The following is a 16,540-nucleotide window of genomic DNA, read 5'->3' on the forward strand; positions in this document are numbered from 1 at the left end:
ACATTACGTGAAATAAAACAAAAAAAAATAACAATTTGCCAGTTTTACTACTTATACAATAAAGAACCACAACCCCAAAATGTTTCCAGAGTGTTTTTTTCAAAGACTGATTTATGCATCATATTAATAACAGTCTGGGAAAATAATGAGGTAAAAGGTTTACGTACTTTTAATTCATGATTACACATGATTTACTAAAAAGAATGGGACAATCACTCAATATTCAATTCTACAATATTACAATGTACATAAAACAGAGTTAGACAAAATAACAAACATGATACTCAGCATACATCAGTTAAATGACAGAATAAACAATTACATATAGAATTGTAATAGACTGATACATGATGAAAAAATGGGAAATATTGTGAAAACATAAACAGAAGCACTGACAGTAATTTCACATTATTGACAAGTCTGTAATTCCATCCTGATATCTGAGGCAAAATACAGTCATTAAAAGCACAAACATTGACCTCCATAAGCTTAATTTGTTTTCAGCTGCGGTTTTATGTAAAAACATTATATTACATGTATGTAAATGTCTGGTAGATAAAACAGTAAGGTAGAAGATTTTATAAATCAAGCGATAAATGGATGTATAAATGCATTGTTTTAAAAATCAACATGTAAACCTGTAAATATTAATTCAGTAATTGAAATGGATATGGCTTAAGGCTTTCGTATTGACAGTCAGCGTTAATAAAGGTTCAAGAAAGCAAGAAAAACTGGTAGGCACAATAAGCACTGCTGTCAGTTCATGTTTTGACACCTGATACTATTTAAATAATCCTTTAGATGGTTTATTATCGATTTGGCAATCAAGCAGGTTAGGTTACATATGCCTGAAGCACACAAACATGCACTCATATAACCAGGAGATGTTCCATAAACTATCAACCAAAAAGCCAAACATCACCGCAATATTCAGTATCTAAAGATTAACCTCTAATTATCTCCGGTCTGTATTGCTCTACTATTCTTGTTACAACTAGAGAAATAGTTCACAAGTCCTATTCACTTCAAGTCCAAACATTTTATGACTTTAAAATTGTTTGGTTGCATCAGATTTCCTTCTGACAAAGCAAACCGATCTTTACAAGGAACATCTATAGACCACATCTCAGAAAAAGGTTGTTTATGTGGCATATGTACAGTAGAGTCCAAAAGTGAGACCGCTAGTGAAAACATTTCTATTTTGTATTTAATGAGTGGTTTCGGAATTTATCTATATTTCACTTGAGCTGCATAAACTAAATATATTTGTAAAACTTGATGATCTTGTTCTCCAGCATGATTTGAGTTCATCCAAAGAGCATCTAGGATATCAGACCATCTGTACAGAGTCACCTGATCTCTAATTCGATGACCTATTTTCACTTCATTAGTGACTTGCAAACATATCCTCAAATATTTCTTACTTTTTAGTTTCCAAAAAATTGAATACCAGAATTCAGTGTGGTCTCAAACTTCTGGACTCAGCTGTATGTTATACTCACATGAGTGCATGTTATATAATGTCAGTCTATTCATTTCTGCAAGGATGCATCTGTGTGTGTGTGTGTAGGTAGCTTTATCTGGCTCTTATTTCAGTGCTTCACAAAGGACTGCATCATGTCAATGGGCAGAGGGAAAATGATGGTGGAGTTCTTCTCGGCTGCGATGGTGTTGAGGGTCTGGAGGTAGCGCAGCTGCAAAGCAGAGGGGGACTCAGCGATCACCAGAGATGCTTCCTTCAGTGCCCGCGATGCATTCATTTCTCCCTCAGCGGCTATCACCTACAAACAGCAGAGAGGCGGTGTGAAAAAAAAGCATGTGTGTCTTGATTTAGCAAACCGCAGAAAACTTCCACCCCTTAACCCAGTTTCAAACTGACTCCCACTCTTTGCCCTACATTTATACTTTGAGTTTTATCATGACAGCTCTTTTAGCATGGTTATGGATTTGGTTAATGTTAATGTATTTGGTCTTGGTGGAACAGATCTGCTACACTGCTGCTGTTGTTGTAGGTTATTGCTGCTGGGAGTATTTAAAACATACTGCTGCTGCACAAGTAGCATATATAATAACCCGTAGCAGATCTATACAGGTGGAGCTGGGGAGGTGGAGGGTTGCTGCAAAATGCTCTAGTGAATGCTAACCAGCCACGTAATGTAAAGCAGCAAGCTCATTGACTGTGTATGCAACATGAACCATTCAGCTTGTGCCAAGTAGTTTAACACTTCAGATATTATCAGTTTGGGTTAACAACCCATTAGCCTACAGTATCTAGAGTTTCATGACAGTACTTGACGTTTATCTCATTGTTCCTTTGAAGCAATAGATCAACCAAAATTGAAAAATTTCAGAAAATGTATTCACGCTCATCTAAGATGGAGATGTGGGATGGAGATGAATATGTTCTTAAAATCATGAACTATGAAGTTGTTCCCTCAAGTTGTTCCAATTATTCTTCCATACTATGGAAGTCAATGGTTGCCATCACTTGTTTGGTTACCAAATTCTTGTAAACATCTTCTTTTGTGCTCAACAGAAGAAATAAACTCATACAGGTTTGGAGTAATTATTTCTTCATCTGAACAAATTTGGAAAAATGTAGCAATATAGCATCACTTGCTCAGTGAATGGGTGCCATCAGAATGAGAGTTCAAACCGCTGATAAAAACGTTACAATAATCCCACAAGACGTCGGCGCCGATAGCCTTGTGGGCAGCGCACAGATATTTAGCGCCATTGCGCTCCGGGCGTCCCGAGTTTGAGTCCCAGCTCGTGGACATTTCCCGATCCCACCCTCTCCCCCTTCATTTCCTGTCACTGCTATACCATCTACTATATACCATATACTATTTAAAAGTAAATGTGAAATGCCAAAAAAAAAAAAAAAAATAAATAAAAAAAAATAAATAATCTACAAGACTCAAGACCATCAATTGTCTCGAGAAGAGAAAAGCTGTTTGTAAGAAGCAAATCCATCATTAAAACACTTTTCCTCTATCCATAAAAATGCTTTCTCCAGTGAAAAAGTCATCATTTCTGAATTAGGAGCAAAATACACATAGATCAAGCACCGTTTACAAATAAAAACAGGAGTAAGCATTATTATAGACTATGGACTAGTATTTTGTCCAGAATCGACAGTTTGAAGTTAAAATGCCTTAAAGATGGATTTGTTTCTTACACACCGATCAGCTATTTGGACTTTCATTCCGGCGGCACCCATTCACTGCAAAGAATCAGGCGATGTTTAGCCAAATTTCATTTTTGGCTGAACTAATTCTTTAAGTAACAGGAAAAAGTATACTTTGCACATCAAGTGGTGATCTTTCAGCACCAAGTTTCTAGCAAATAGATATGTTCTTAAAATCAATAACTATTTTCTTTTTCCACAAAAATGTTTGAAAGAATTTTTTTACGATTATTAAAATTATACAAATTTTAAATACAGATTTTGAAATGTTTCTAAATGTCTCTTGATGGTTTCACAAAAAAAACACCAGAAAAACCACCAAACTTGTGGTTAAAACTAACCATATTTGTATTTTACTGCAAGAGAACCTGTATTTTTTGGGATAGTTCACACAAAAATCAAAGGCTGCCATCAACTGTTTTGTTACCAAAAAGTTGTGCTCAACAGAAGAAATAAACTCATTTCTCAACAAACTCACTAATTTAAGGGTAAGTAAATTATGACAAAATTTTCAGTTCTGGGTAAACTATTCCTTAAAATACTGGTTGTCTTGGAGTAAAACATGAATACTGTTAGTTTCAACTACAATTTGTCTGGTGAAACAGAGAAATTTATAGTTTGGGTCCGGTTTCTTTTTTGTTTTGCATAGTTTTGTTCATGTTTTTTTGTGGATCAAGTCTTGCCACACATCTGACTAATATTTGTCTGAATATTTCTACCAAGTGAAAGATGAATTTGAGGTTTGATGAACTGAAGTTTCAATAAATGCACAGCCTTTGATATCAGCTGAGAACCTATGCTGCACGTTATTTCTTTTGAAAGTATCTGCTAAACACCCACATTGATGCAGATATACGGTTTACATTTTTACTAACCAGGACAGCGGTTTCCCACTTCTCGCTGTGTGGCTGATGTAGGCCGGGGGGCATTGATTTGAAGAAAACGTACTTGTTCTATCTCAGCTAAGCACGCAAGAATAATTGTGCCCCAAAAATAAACTCATTAAACTTCCTTTCCCATGTTCTTTGGAGACCCTGTGCTCTCATGAACATTTTTAAGGAGGGCAAATCAACTGCACATGGAAGAGGTTAACCAGGCATACAGCTGGAAATGTCAAGATACAGGCTCTCACATATATCAACAGAAAAAAATTAGTGGGAAATACACAAAGAAACAGGAAAGGAGTTGTCACTTCCAGCTTCCTATGAGAGTATTGCGGTGGTCTTGGCTCAGAAAAATGAACATTTGCATTTATCTCACACAAACTCCAGTAATTTGGTCTACAATATGTACATGCATGTAAATGAGAGGATGATTAATATGTGTTTGCCAGCAAAATCTTGTTATATCTGTCTATGTATATATATATTAATGCTGTCAAACGATTAACCGCCATTTATCACATACAAAAAAAAAAGGTTTTGTTTACATAATATGTCTACTTTGTATATTAATTATGTATATATAAAATACACACATATAGTCCATATTTTGAAAATATTTACATATATTTACGTATATATTTATATTCATATAACTGATAATATATATATATATATATATAATATATAAACATGTTTCTTAAATATATATATATTTAAGAAACATGCATATATATATATACATATATGCATGTGTATTTGTATATACATAATAAATATACACAGTACACACACATAAATTATGTAAACAAAAACTTTCATTTTCAGTGCGATTAAGTGTTATTAATTAAATTAATTAATTACAATTAATTAAATTGTAAATTAATCGTCATTTCGTAATTAATTGCAATTAATAAATATATATAATATATTAACAACATATTATTCTTAAATATATACCTGTGTGTATTTATATATACATAATATGTACAAGCATTATATAAACAAAAAAGTTTATTTTGGATGTGATTAATTGTAATTAATCATTATTAATTATAATAATAAATATATTATATAAACAACATGTTTTTCTTAAATATATATGTGTGTGTGTGTGTGTGTGTGTGTGTGTATATACACACACAGTATACACACATAAATTATGTAAACAAAAACTTTAATTTTGATGCAATTAATTGAAATGAATCATTATTAATTGTGATTAATAAATATATTTAATATATAAAATGTATATTTTTCTTAAATATATATACATATGCGTGTGTGTATTTATGTTTACACAATAAATATACACAGTACACATAAATTATGTAAACAAAACTCGTTTTTAATTGCAATTAAGCTTTATTAATTGCAATTAATAAATATATTTTATATATAAACAAAATATTCTTCTTAAATATATACATAATAAATATACACAGTACACACACATATATTAAGTAAACAAAAACGTTTTGGATGCGATTAATCGCGATTAATATATAATAAAAGACATCTGTTATGATTGTCTAAACAACAGTGACCTTCACTAAATACCAAAAGCATGTTACCTTGGCTCTGGCCTCTCTGGTTGCTTCAGCCTCAGCCGCCATGGCTCTCTGGAGCTGCAGGGGAAGTTTGACGTCCTTAATCTCCACACGTTCCACTTTAATACCCCAGTCATCTGTGGCATCATCTAGCGTAGACTAAAGAAAAAAAACAAAGAGTCAAGTCTAAACACTTTTTCTTAGAGATTCCTCATGCTCCTCATGTTTGAAGCGCTGTGCCAAGTGTGCCTGTCATAAAGAATGTTCCCCAGTTTTTTAAAGGATGTCAGATGGAATGAGCGAACGGCGGGCCATGTGTGAAATAATGAAGGAGGCGCTAGCATTTCAGTCGAGCTGGATAAGTCAGCGTCTTGGCTGAGCTACGGTGAATGCACTGCCTAAAGATATAAAATGTCTGCTTGAATCAAGTCTAGCCAAAACCAATTCAATGACGGAATAAGCTCCAATTTGTATTTTGGGTGATTTATTCATTCAAAAGTGTAACTCTTTTTTTGTGTATTGTTAGTGTTTGTATGTGTTGTGTAGTGTGTTACCTGCATACTGTGGGCAATTTCCTCCCGGTCAGACAGGATCTCTGCAAGGTTCTTTGTACCCAGAACGTTCCTTAGGGTGGTCTGTGCCAACAGACGAGTGGCCGCATCAGCATTGGTGATGTTGGCTACTGCCAGTGTTGCATTTTGCACACGGTAGTAGACTACACCATCTACACTCACTGTCACGGAGTCCTTTGTCAGCACCTGTGAGGATGAATACACAAAGACTATTTAATCAAAAACATAATTTGGGTAATATCCTGTAAAAAAAAGCAAGAACAAAACAACAAAAGCAAATGCAACTACCAGTAAAAAGTTAAATAAAAGCTAAATAATTAAGTTTTTTTGTATGTTTTTTGTTACCAAGGATGCATTTAAAAGTTATATAAAAGCTAAATAATTAGGATTTTTTATGTTTTATGTTCACCAAGGCTGCATTTATCTGATAAAAAAAATCTGTAAAAAGAGTAATATTTTTACAATTTAAAATAATTGTTTTCTATTTGAATACATTTTAAATTGTAAATTATTTATGTGATGGCAAAGCTGAATTTTCAGCAGTCATTACTCCAGTCTTCAGTGTCACATGATATTTCACAAATTATTCTAAAAAAAAAAAAAAAAAAAAAAAAAAAAACATTTCTCATTTGTTAAAAAACAGTTGTGCTGCTTAATATTTTGATATACTAACATTGAAAAGATTGGGCTAAAAAAGATTTTAAAAAAAGAAGAGAAATTAATACTTTTATTCAGAAAAGATGCATTAAGTCAATGACCAAAAGTGAGAGTAAAGACATTTACGCTACAAATGATTTCTATTTCAAATAGATTTTTTTCTTTCTTGAACTTTCTATTCGTCAAAGAATCCTGATATATCACGGTTTTCAACGTTCATAATAATAATAACCATTATTACTTCAGACTGGCTGCTGAAATAACATTTATTTCAAAATATATTAAAATAAAAAACATTTCTTTTAAATTGTAATAATATTTCACAATATTACTGTTTTACTGTATTTTTAATCAAATAAATGCAGCCCTGGTGAGTAACTTCTCTAATAAACAAATTAATAAATTAGTGTTAATCAGTTTTTAAAAATTAACAAATTAATCGCAATTAATCCCACCTAACATTAAAGTTTTAAAATATACTTTTATATAATATAATAATTTCACATTTAATCTTCAAATTAATGTAGAAACAACATAAAGACAGTATATTTTTAATATCTGGTGAATATCACTGATACCAGTATTACTGATACATAAACCCATTACTTACCTGTGCCCTTCAGCAAGTAGGAAATATACAGAAATTGAATACAGTTATTAAACACTAAATACCATATTAAATATAGATGAATCCTTAAAGCTACAAAAGTTAGTGATTTCCTCTTTTTTCTTATGTTCGTTGATTAATAGACATCACAGCACCTGGATTATTAGGTTATTTGGCTGCTATTACTCTAAGAGCTGCCGCTGCTGAACATGACGTGGATCTGACACGCATACTAGTAGTTTCACTCACGCTTTAATATGAAATGATAGAGGCTACAGCGTGCACCGCTGCATTTGTGCGTGCGATTGAAGAGCTAAAAACTGGAAAAATGTATCACCTGCATAACACACTAATTTTGACAGCACTAAAATACATAAACACATACGTATTCTACCACAAGTGGTACAAAATGAAACTGTAAACCTAACTTCAAAACAAGCTCCATAAAAGGGATTTTTTAGGATGTCATCCTACAAATGATTTACTTAAAAAGTCCCTGTACATTAAACTGTGTAGTAAAAATATTACCATCATAAAGATGACACACTCTTTGTGTTAAAACAGAGGCTGAAGTTAAGGATTTGTGTTTGTGTGTGTGATCTCACCTCCTGAGGGGGGATATCAAAGGTGATGGTGCGCATATCCACATTGATGAAGCTGTCCGTGCACGGCAAGATGAAGAAGAGACCTGTGCGAGACAACACACACACACATACGGCCAAAGATTTAACAACAGCAAAACACTCAGAGCATCATAATCAGTAACTCAGAAACAGGGCTGATCTTCAGAGTGTGCAACTGGCAATCTACCAAATTCCATTCTCACCGCCTCAACTGGCCTCAGCTGACTGCATTCACGAGTGTAATGAATGATCACACTGACATCTGCTTTGATGCTTTACAGTACAACAGTTGCATCAATTTACAGGATTATTTATACGACGAGTGATTTCAAAATGTAATCTACTGACAGTTATTTAATAGTAATTTATAAATATATAGATTAATAGAAAGTACAAAAGATCTTAATTTATTTGAAATATACATTTTTGTATATTCTTGCTGAATAAAAGTATTAATTTCTTTAAAAAAAAGTTTCTAAATATAAAAGGCAGGCCTGGTAAAACAAATGCTGATTAGAGAATCAAAAGGTTGCAAAAAAACAAAACAAAACAGTACAATAAGAACGGTTTGGCAATATGTGACAAGGAAGACAAATAGGTCTGTGTTCATTTTCTTGAGCTTTAGTAGTAGTTAATGCTTTTAATTTGTCATCCCTGCAGTTTCTAAACAAAACCGGGAGGTTTTCCAAAGAGTCGTTAAGATTTGTTAGTCTGTTCAGAGGTTTGTATACTCTGCTGTGGAAAATTCCACTCACATTCCACCCTTAAATAAAGCTGTGGAGGAGGAGCCCACAGCAAATTGTTTGCAGACCCCTGTAGCCTCAAAGAGGACCAAGGAATCAAGCTTTCTTTTCAGACCTATAGTATAAATGGCACCTAGCCATCAAAAGTGAATTTATTGCCTCAAATAGTACTATTGAAAAGATTTTGATATAGAAAGCTGACTGTGAAAAGCCTCTGTTGACATTCAGGGCGCAAGAGGGATAAAGTCAGTGGGCTAATGCTAATAATAGACACTATCCTCATAAGTTCATTCCTGGAGGGAAAGCCCTCTGGATTCATTTTCCCAAACACAGCACAGGCCGATACATGACAGAGACACCAACACAAGCACAACTACTACTAACTCAAACTTAACAATAACTTCAGCTACATAAATTTGAATTTCCTAAAGAAAACATCAGTGTTCACTAAAGCAGCAAAAGGAGGTAAAGTTTAGGTATGCTTAGGATTTCAAATTAATCACATACTTGTTTGTTTTTTTTTCCATTAAATAACTGTAACAATACAGTAAACTAAAAAATGCATTTAAAAAGACCAACAAGTGTGTAAATATTTTTGTCAATCATTGTAAGTTACACACTGAATGCAAAATACTAAACGCTACTTCACACTAACTGTTAGCATTTACATGTGTGGAGCGTCTCAAACTTTATCTCTGCATATTGTTGTGAGTTTTGTTTTTTTTTATAAAGTTTGTCTGGCAACGCAACGTGCATCGTTACATCAGATTTGTAAGGTAAATCATTTATAAACATACTCAAACACAGGAGAATACATCAATATTGACCTTTCCCAATAAGCTAACAGTTCATCACGATTTCAAAATAAAAGTTCAAGCTGTCGCTCAGTTTGCACGTTTTGTCTCCACATATTCAAGGGCTGTAGCATTTCTGTCATAAATAAATGGTCAAATATTAAAAATTAAGTGGACATTTAATTTAAATGTTGTTTAGTCAATATTAAACAAGGAACAGATTGCAGTGAAGTGTAAAAACAATCGTCAGGCCGTTGGCGCCCTCTGCAGTCATTCGTAATAAATCGTAATTTACATTAGCTCGACTGTTTATAATACATTTATGTATTTTAACAGTTTTGTTGAATAAAACCATATGATTACTTGCTTCTGATACTTTGTTTGAACTAATTATTGCTGCCTCATTGCTATTATATATGTATTTTGAGTAATTTTAAAGGCTATTGTTCGCTTGGATCTATTTTTATTACCACAAACGTTCATTATAATTACCTAATAACTTGATTATTTATCCAAATAATCAACCGATGGCTCAATTTCCAAAATAATCGTTAGTGACAGTCCTACTTTGATATAAAAAATCTTCAAATTTGTTGTAAAATGTATGAAAGACAGCTCAAACAGAAAGCACTTTTAAACGAAACAGCTTTCTGTTTGCAAATGCTGCAAATGCTGCAAATTTGCGTGACCAACCTTAACATGAGCGAAATATGTGTGGGTTTTTTTTTTTTTTTCTCCCTCACACGAAACTCCCACTCACACAGATTCCTACTGAAATGACTGAATTTTGCCTTTGAAACTTCGCAGAACAACAGTAAATGTGATTGCACGTTAAGGCTAAAATTATGTCTAAAAAACTAGAAATGGAACCCATTTAAGAAGTTTACGAAGAAATTAAAGAAAAAGAAGTGAAAGAGGATGTTTGAGGAATATCAATACAGTGCTGACTTGCAATTACTTCAGCTTTAGTTACCAAACATTGAAATATGACCAGTCACCAAGATCATCCTTCATGAAAATCACATAATCACCATTGTAACCACAGGACTGCATGCAACCTGATCCAAAATCCTCAGTGAAATATCTGACATCATAGCAACAGGGCCTCAAACAAAATGTATGGTTATTAGCCATCTGCTCAAGCGACTTTTATGGCTTAGAAGGCTAGAGTACAAAACATGAGGTGTACGACTAACCTGACATTACAATCTCAGACGTTAATACCTTTTTATATAGCTATTACTATCTAACTGTAAAGACTAAGGACATTATGTGCCCTTGCAATATACAACTGAAATAAAACGTGATGCTTTGCAGGTAATATGATCTTTTACAAACGCCTCAGGAAAGCACATATGGGGGATATTTCTCGAATATACTCTATATTTTTCAATTACATCTGAGTACGATTGAGCAGGGTTAAAATGATTTAATGTGTGTTTATATCATTCTTAAATGAATGCTAGTATGATAATAAAAAATGTGGTTTATTCAGGTCAGCGGAAATGCAAAACAGATCACTTCTGCTTCTCTACAGCACAAGCGGTTTTATTTTTTCGCCTTGTGACAAACCAGCATTGTGGTGGACGGCCACAACAGAAATGCAAACGAGTAGCAGCAAAAAGTGTCACATTTAACCACACTGACAACAAAAACAATAGACAAGTGATCTCTGATTACACACGGCAGGAGCAGATCATTATCACATAAGATGTGTAAACCACTAGCATTGATTACATCAGGATGATCAAAAGACATAGATTTATTTTTCTTTTACCTGGTCCTTTGGCTCCTCCTCGTAAAATGCGTCCCAGACGGAAGATAATTGCCCTTTCATATTCCTTCACTATCTATGGGAACAAGATGTATTTTTAGCTCATAAAAAGGGCTAAATTACAGCAGTTTAAAACAGCAGAAGGTAAAACGACCACAATTGTGCAATTTAGATGTTGCATGGCAACCTTTATCATGCGCTCTTCATCATCCTTATAAAGATAAAGATGGTAAAGATAAAGATTAAAGGAATTTTCACTTCCTGTTATAATCAGTCCTATCTGGTGTGGAAAAACAGGACACAAATTTGATTGTAAGATATGGGAATGATCAACACAACAAAAATATACTCACACCTTTTGACCAATGAATTTTCATTTTCCAGAAAAGGATTGTAAAATCATGTTATAGAGTTTTTGGTCTTATGAAGTCCCAGCTATTTACTAATTTTAGAGCTTTTAGAGTATAGCTAAAAGATACATATTGGTCAGTACTAGATATTTAATTGTGCATGCTTATTTCTAATATTTTTACATTTAGATAAACTTTGCAGTCATCTAACGTTCACCTATGTTGATCTTTAATAATACTAATAATTTAATAATATTGTAATAAAAACTTAACATGTAATCTTTAGCAAATCTCAAAATGAATATGAAGTATTTTATAATACTGCGATGCTTAAAATCACTTGTAGCAAATGTCTGATTTTAAAGTTATTTTTAATTAACATTATATTATATTATATTATAGGCTTATCAATATTTTAATAGAGGTCTATCCCATATATATATTTATATATATACACTACCGTTCAAAAGTTTGGGGTCAGTAAGACTTGTAATAGTCTTTAAAGTAGTCTCTTATGCTCATCAAGGCTGCATTTATTTGATTAAAAAAACCAACAAAAAAAAAACAGTAATATTGCAAAATGTTTTTACAATATAAAATAATGTTTTTTATTTTAACATACTTTAAAATAGAATTTATTCCTGTGATGAAAAGCTGAATTTTTATCAGCTGTTACTCCAGTCTTAAGTGTCACATGATCCTTCAGAAATCATTCTAATATGCGGATTTATTATTAGAATGATCAATGTTGGATAATATCAACAGTTGTGCTGCCAAATATTTTTTGGAACCTGTAATTTTTTTTTTCAGGATTCTTTCATGAATAACAAGTTTAAAAAGTACAGTGTTTATTCAAAATATAAATATTTTATAACAATGTAAATTATTTATTATTAACTTTTAATAAACTTTTAATTATTAACTTAATACATCCTTGGTGAATAAAAGTATTAATTTCTTAAAAAAAAAAAAAAAAAAAAAAAAAAAAAGAAACAATAAAAATGTACTGACCCCAAACTTTTGAACAGTAGTGTATATATATGAAGAATATTTATTCTTTATTTTTTTTATTTGTATTTTTTATTTTTTTTTCTATGCATGGAATTCATAATTCTAAAACTAATTTCCCCGGGTTTTTCCTTGACCATGGGTACCCTGTTATACAAATATTAAAACTAAAACATGTGGGTTTTGCAGGGCCACTCCTGTACACAATACTTGACTATAGGCTGTACAACATCCCCTAATGAAAGTACCTTAATGCACATCCATATTGAAAGAGGCAGGGTCAGCAACGTGAGCAGGATAGAGAAAAGCACCAGAATCCAGCCACACAATCCAATGTCACTGTCTGTATTCTCCAAAGCTGTAAGCAAATACACATGTGCATAAACTTTCATTACTATACAATAAAAAAGATAAAGTCACAATGCACATTATTCTAAAACAGCTCATAAAAATGATGGATTACATTAGTTCAAGGATGTAAAAACACAATCTTTCAAGCTGAAGGGCATGCATTATGAACCAAGGAACTCCATCAGCGCATTACCAACATTAAGACATTTTTTACAGCCATTCAACCACATCGATAAGCCACACATAGCAAATGAACACTTAAAATGAATGCTTCCCTACAGTTAAAAAAATAAATAAGCAAAACTGCCAATTTTTTTGCTTTCAAACCTTACCTACCTTGAGTATCATCAATTGTGTGACACCACCGATCTACAGAGAAACGTAACGGTAAGAGGCTACCGTATTTGTGGCCTAAAACAATTAGTTTAAAAGCCCATCAGCTCTAATAAGAAATAAGACGTTTCCTTGAGCAGATCCATGCTGAGCAAATTACATTAACTGTTGTGACAGTCCGTGCAAAGGAAGATTGATAGCTGGATATGATTATTGAGCAGGACAGTGGTCACAGCAAATGCAGAATGATTAAATCATCCCTGCCTTGCACTCACAACCTTTACAGACGAGATCTTTGACCAACAGCCACATGATATGCAAGTCCATGCTTTACATAGGATTTAATGTAGATCTATTTAAACATTGTTTGTGTTTAACACAGCATAAATCAAGGTATATTTTAATTATTCCAAAGTTGTTTTCCAACAAAAGGTTTGGTTTTGCATATGGATGACAGAAAGTAATCCAAATTTTGTTCAGCACAAATAATCAGAATAACATTTATATGCATTGTAGATGCATTTTTACTAAACCACACTATACTATGGGATACTATTATACACTATACCATACATGATTGCACTATACTATATCACAGCATACCATTCTATACTACGTCACTGCATTTTTTCATTAGTATACCTTTATTATTTTGCGAGGTCAATTCAGAATCTAAACAAACAAGAAAAATAATAAACAACAAAACAAAGGTTACTGTTCTGATTAAAACATAACTGCTTTTATTGTATAGTGCTACAGGACTAATTTTAATTTTGTTGGGGTATGAGGACCTGTTGTTGCCCAGTTTAGGACAAGAGGGCTTAAAGACACACCCATGCTGCACTATCAATAATAACAAACCATGTAGAAAAACAAAAAAGGTTCGCATGGACGTGCTTCCAATGTTTATATATTACACAATGCATAATTAATCTTTTTAAAGACAGGATCCAAAGACATTTAGCTTATTGGTTTTATGTCAACGCATATCCAACGCACACAACGGTGCAAACACGTGACATTAAATAAAAAATCAACAGTGGCCAACCTATTTGTCGATCCTTCCGATTCTGCTCTCTCATCGCAGCTGTTTCCCTGCCATCTTCCATTGTAGGAGATATCTTTGAGTTATTCAGGGCTGATATGGATATGGAGCAGATCTTTTACGCACTTCCAGCAAGAGATCCCGTTTCAGTAATGTTTTTCTCCACAGGACAGATGGGGTTGGGCTGGAGAGTCGGTGGGCAGGCTAACGTACTGTTGTCGGTGACCTACAAACGGAAGTGTGTAGGAAGGGGGGATAGATTTTAACGATAACTTAAGAAAATGTTAAAGATAGATCTTTAAATACCTTTAAAGTTTGTTCATCGATGGTGTATCCTTCGTTAAAGCCATCAGTCAACTTATTTTTTAAATAATCACGTTCAACGTTTCTTAGTATTAGTATTATGGTGAAAACGACATTACCCATGATTCCACACAGAAACCTCCACCAATCAGAGAATCGAAGCATTCTAATCGCGCCAAAAAGCCACCAAGCGGTCACGTACGTCAAAGAAGAGAGAGAATATTCACTCGATGAATGAGTGCATATATATATCCAAAACATCGTTCACTAATAAAACATTTCTATTGGATTTGTTTTAGTGAGATTTTACAGGTGTAAATTATTGTCCAGGTCGCTGCTAAAACACCACAAAGATAGCGTTTGTTGTTCATATCTGTTAGTTTTCTCAGCGCACTTCAGGAGGGACCAATCACAGTCGTTTGTGATTACTAGGGTAAGGGAGTTTAAAAATCAGTTTATAAAGAGTGAAACTATAAGTTTCCGTTTTAATATTAGGTTCAGCGAAATTATTACTATCCTTAGTATATTGATTCCATGTAAGTTACAAATGTTTCCAATAACACATTCAACCTGGTTCAATCAGAGCTCAATGAAGGGGTTGGCTTTCTCAGCCTGCGCCCTCTGGTGGAAAATAATTTGTGGGAAACAAATGCTTGTCAAATGGACTTAATCTTAGACATTTATTGTCGCCATCTAGTGCAATGGAGTGGTTTTACACATTGTCCTTATTCCCTTTTCGGTCCTGTTCATTTCAAGTAGCAGACGCCTTTATTACAAACAACTCTCAACAAAAGCGATTCAGGAGACACTTGACACAGTTGCAAAATTAAGTGCCAAATCTTCTAAAAAACAGTGCAACCTAGTACAGTGATGTATATAACAGAGCAATAAAATGGTAGAGAGAAATTTATTTTTCAAGTAGTAAGTAGTAGTAATTTCATTAGAAAATAAATGTAACTAATACATTACAGTTACTGAGGGAAAAATGTGTAATTAAATTACAATTACTTATGAAAATGTCAATGATTAGAAAAGTGGTTACATCTAAATATTTTCTGTAAAAGAGGTAGGATATGTTCAATAATATTAATTTGTTGCTTTGCCTGTTTTTGATTGGCTGCTCTAAAATATGAGACACCAATGTTTCAGGAGTTTAGTACGCAGAATAGGACACATAGTTATTCAACAATTTTTTTTTTTTTTTTTTCAGCAAAACATTGTTAGATGCCAGTGTTTGCTGTCAGCAAAGATTTGATTTCAAAAACAGTATGATAGCTATTAAACTATTTCTTGTTATTATTTTAAATCAGCATTTAATCTCAGAATGATATCAAGTAAAAAAGGTGTTAAAGTTTGATTTTGTGGTGGCTGTGCTTTAAAATTAGATTACTATAATCTTAATTCAAGTGATGAAGGATTTTGTTGAGTACTACTGTAAGGTAAACCCCGCCTGGTTTAAATGTTTGAAAATGATTAACAGTTGAAAACATTTGTTAGAAATGTAATCAAAAATAGTCAAATGTAATCAGTTACATTATTATGTAAATGAAAGTAAGTAAATAAAATAGTTACACTACTGATTACATTTTAAATTGGGTAACTTGTATTGTGTAACCTATTACATTTTTACATTCAGAGTAACCTTCCCAACCCTGGGGATATAAAGTGTGTTAAAGAAATAGTTAACCTAAAGGAGAAGTCCACTTCCAAAACAAAGATTCACATATAATGTACTCACCCCCTTGTCATCCAAGATGTT

At 33.0% G+C, this 16,540-nt stretch overlaps 1 protein-coding gene across 4 annotated transcripts; it reads right to left on the minus strand.

Moving 5' to 3' along the window:
- Positions 1–146: 146 nt before the first annotated feature.
- stom (stomatin) lies at positions 147–14,672 on the minus strand. Of its 4 annotated transcripts, none has more exons than XM_051092570.1 (9): positions 14,482–14,672; positions 14,076–14,105; positions 13,437–13,511; positions 12,998–13,107; positions 11,395–11,467; positions 8,063–8,145; positions 6,176–6,379; positions 5,646–5,780; positions 147–1,781 (listed from the first exon to the last, which is right to left on the minus strand). In XM_051092570.1, exons 1-9 carry the CDS (start codon positions 14,540–14,542, stop codon positions 1,593–1,595), a joined length of 960 nt encoding a protein of 319 aa, XP_050948527.1. In that variant the 5' UTR covers positions 14,543–14,672; the 3' UTR covers positions 147–1,592. The 4 variants fall into 4 exon arrangements, with proteins under 4 accessions (XP_050948527.1, XP_050948528.1, XP_050948529.1 ...); XM_051092571.1 differs by having other exon boundaries at positions 13,437–13,469; positions 14,482–14,671; XM_051092572.1 differs by lacking the exon at positions 14,076–14,105 and having other exon boundaries at positions 13,437–13,469; positions 14,482–14,671.
- Positions 14,673–16,540: the final 1,868 nt, after the last annotated feature.

Source organism: Labeo rohita, chromosome 21, assembly GCF_022985175.1.
Source record: "Labeo rohita strain BAU-BD-2019 chromosome 21, IGBB_LRoh.1.0, whole genome shotgun sequence".
Classification (NCBI taxonomy): domain Eukaryota; kingdom Metazoa; phylum Chordata; class Actinopteri; order Cypriniformes; family Cyprinidae; genus Labeo; species Labeo rohita.

What these genes read in the sequence shown, in the direction of transcription:
- stom (XM_051092570.1), bottom strand. Translation starts at nt 14,542, where the DNA reads ATGGAAGATGGCAGGGAAACAGCTGCGATGAGAGAGCAGAATCGGAAG. An exon ending in CACAATTGATGATACTCAAG is followed by an intron (nt 13,108 to 13,436) that starts GTAGGTAAGGTT and finishes ATTTGCTTACAG; the next exon opens with CTTTGGAGAATACAGACAGT. An exon ending in TTGATATCCCCCCTCAGGAG is followed by an intron (nt 6,380 to 8,062) that starts GTGAGATCACAC and finishes TCATCCTCACAG; the next exon opens with GTGCTGACAAAGGACTCCGT.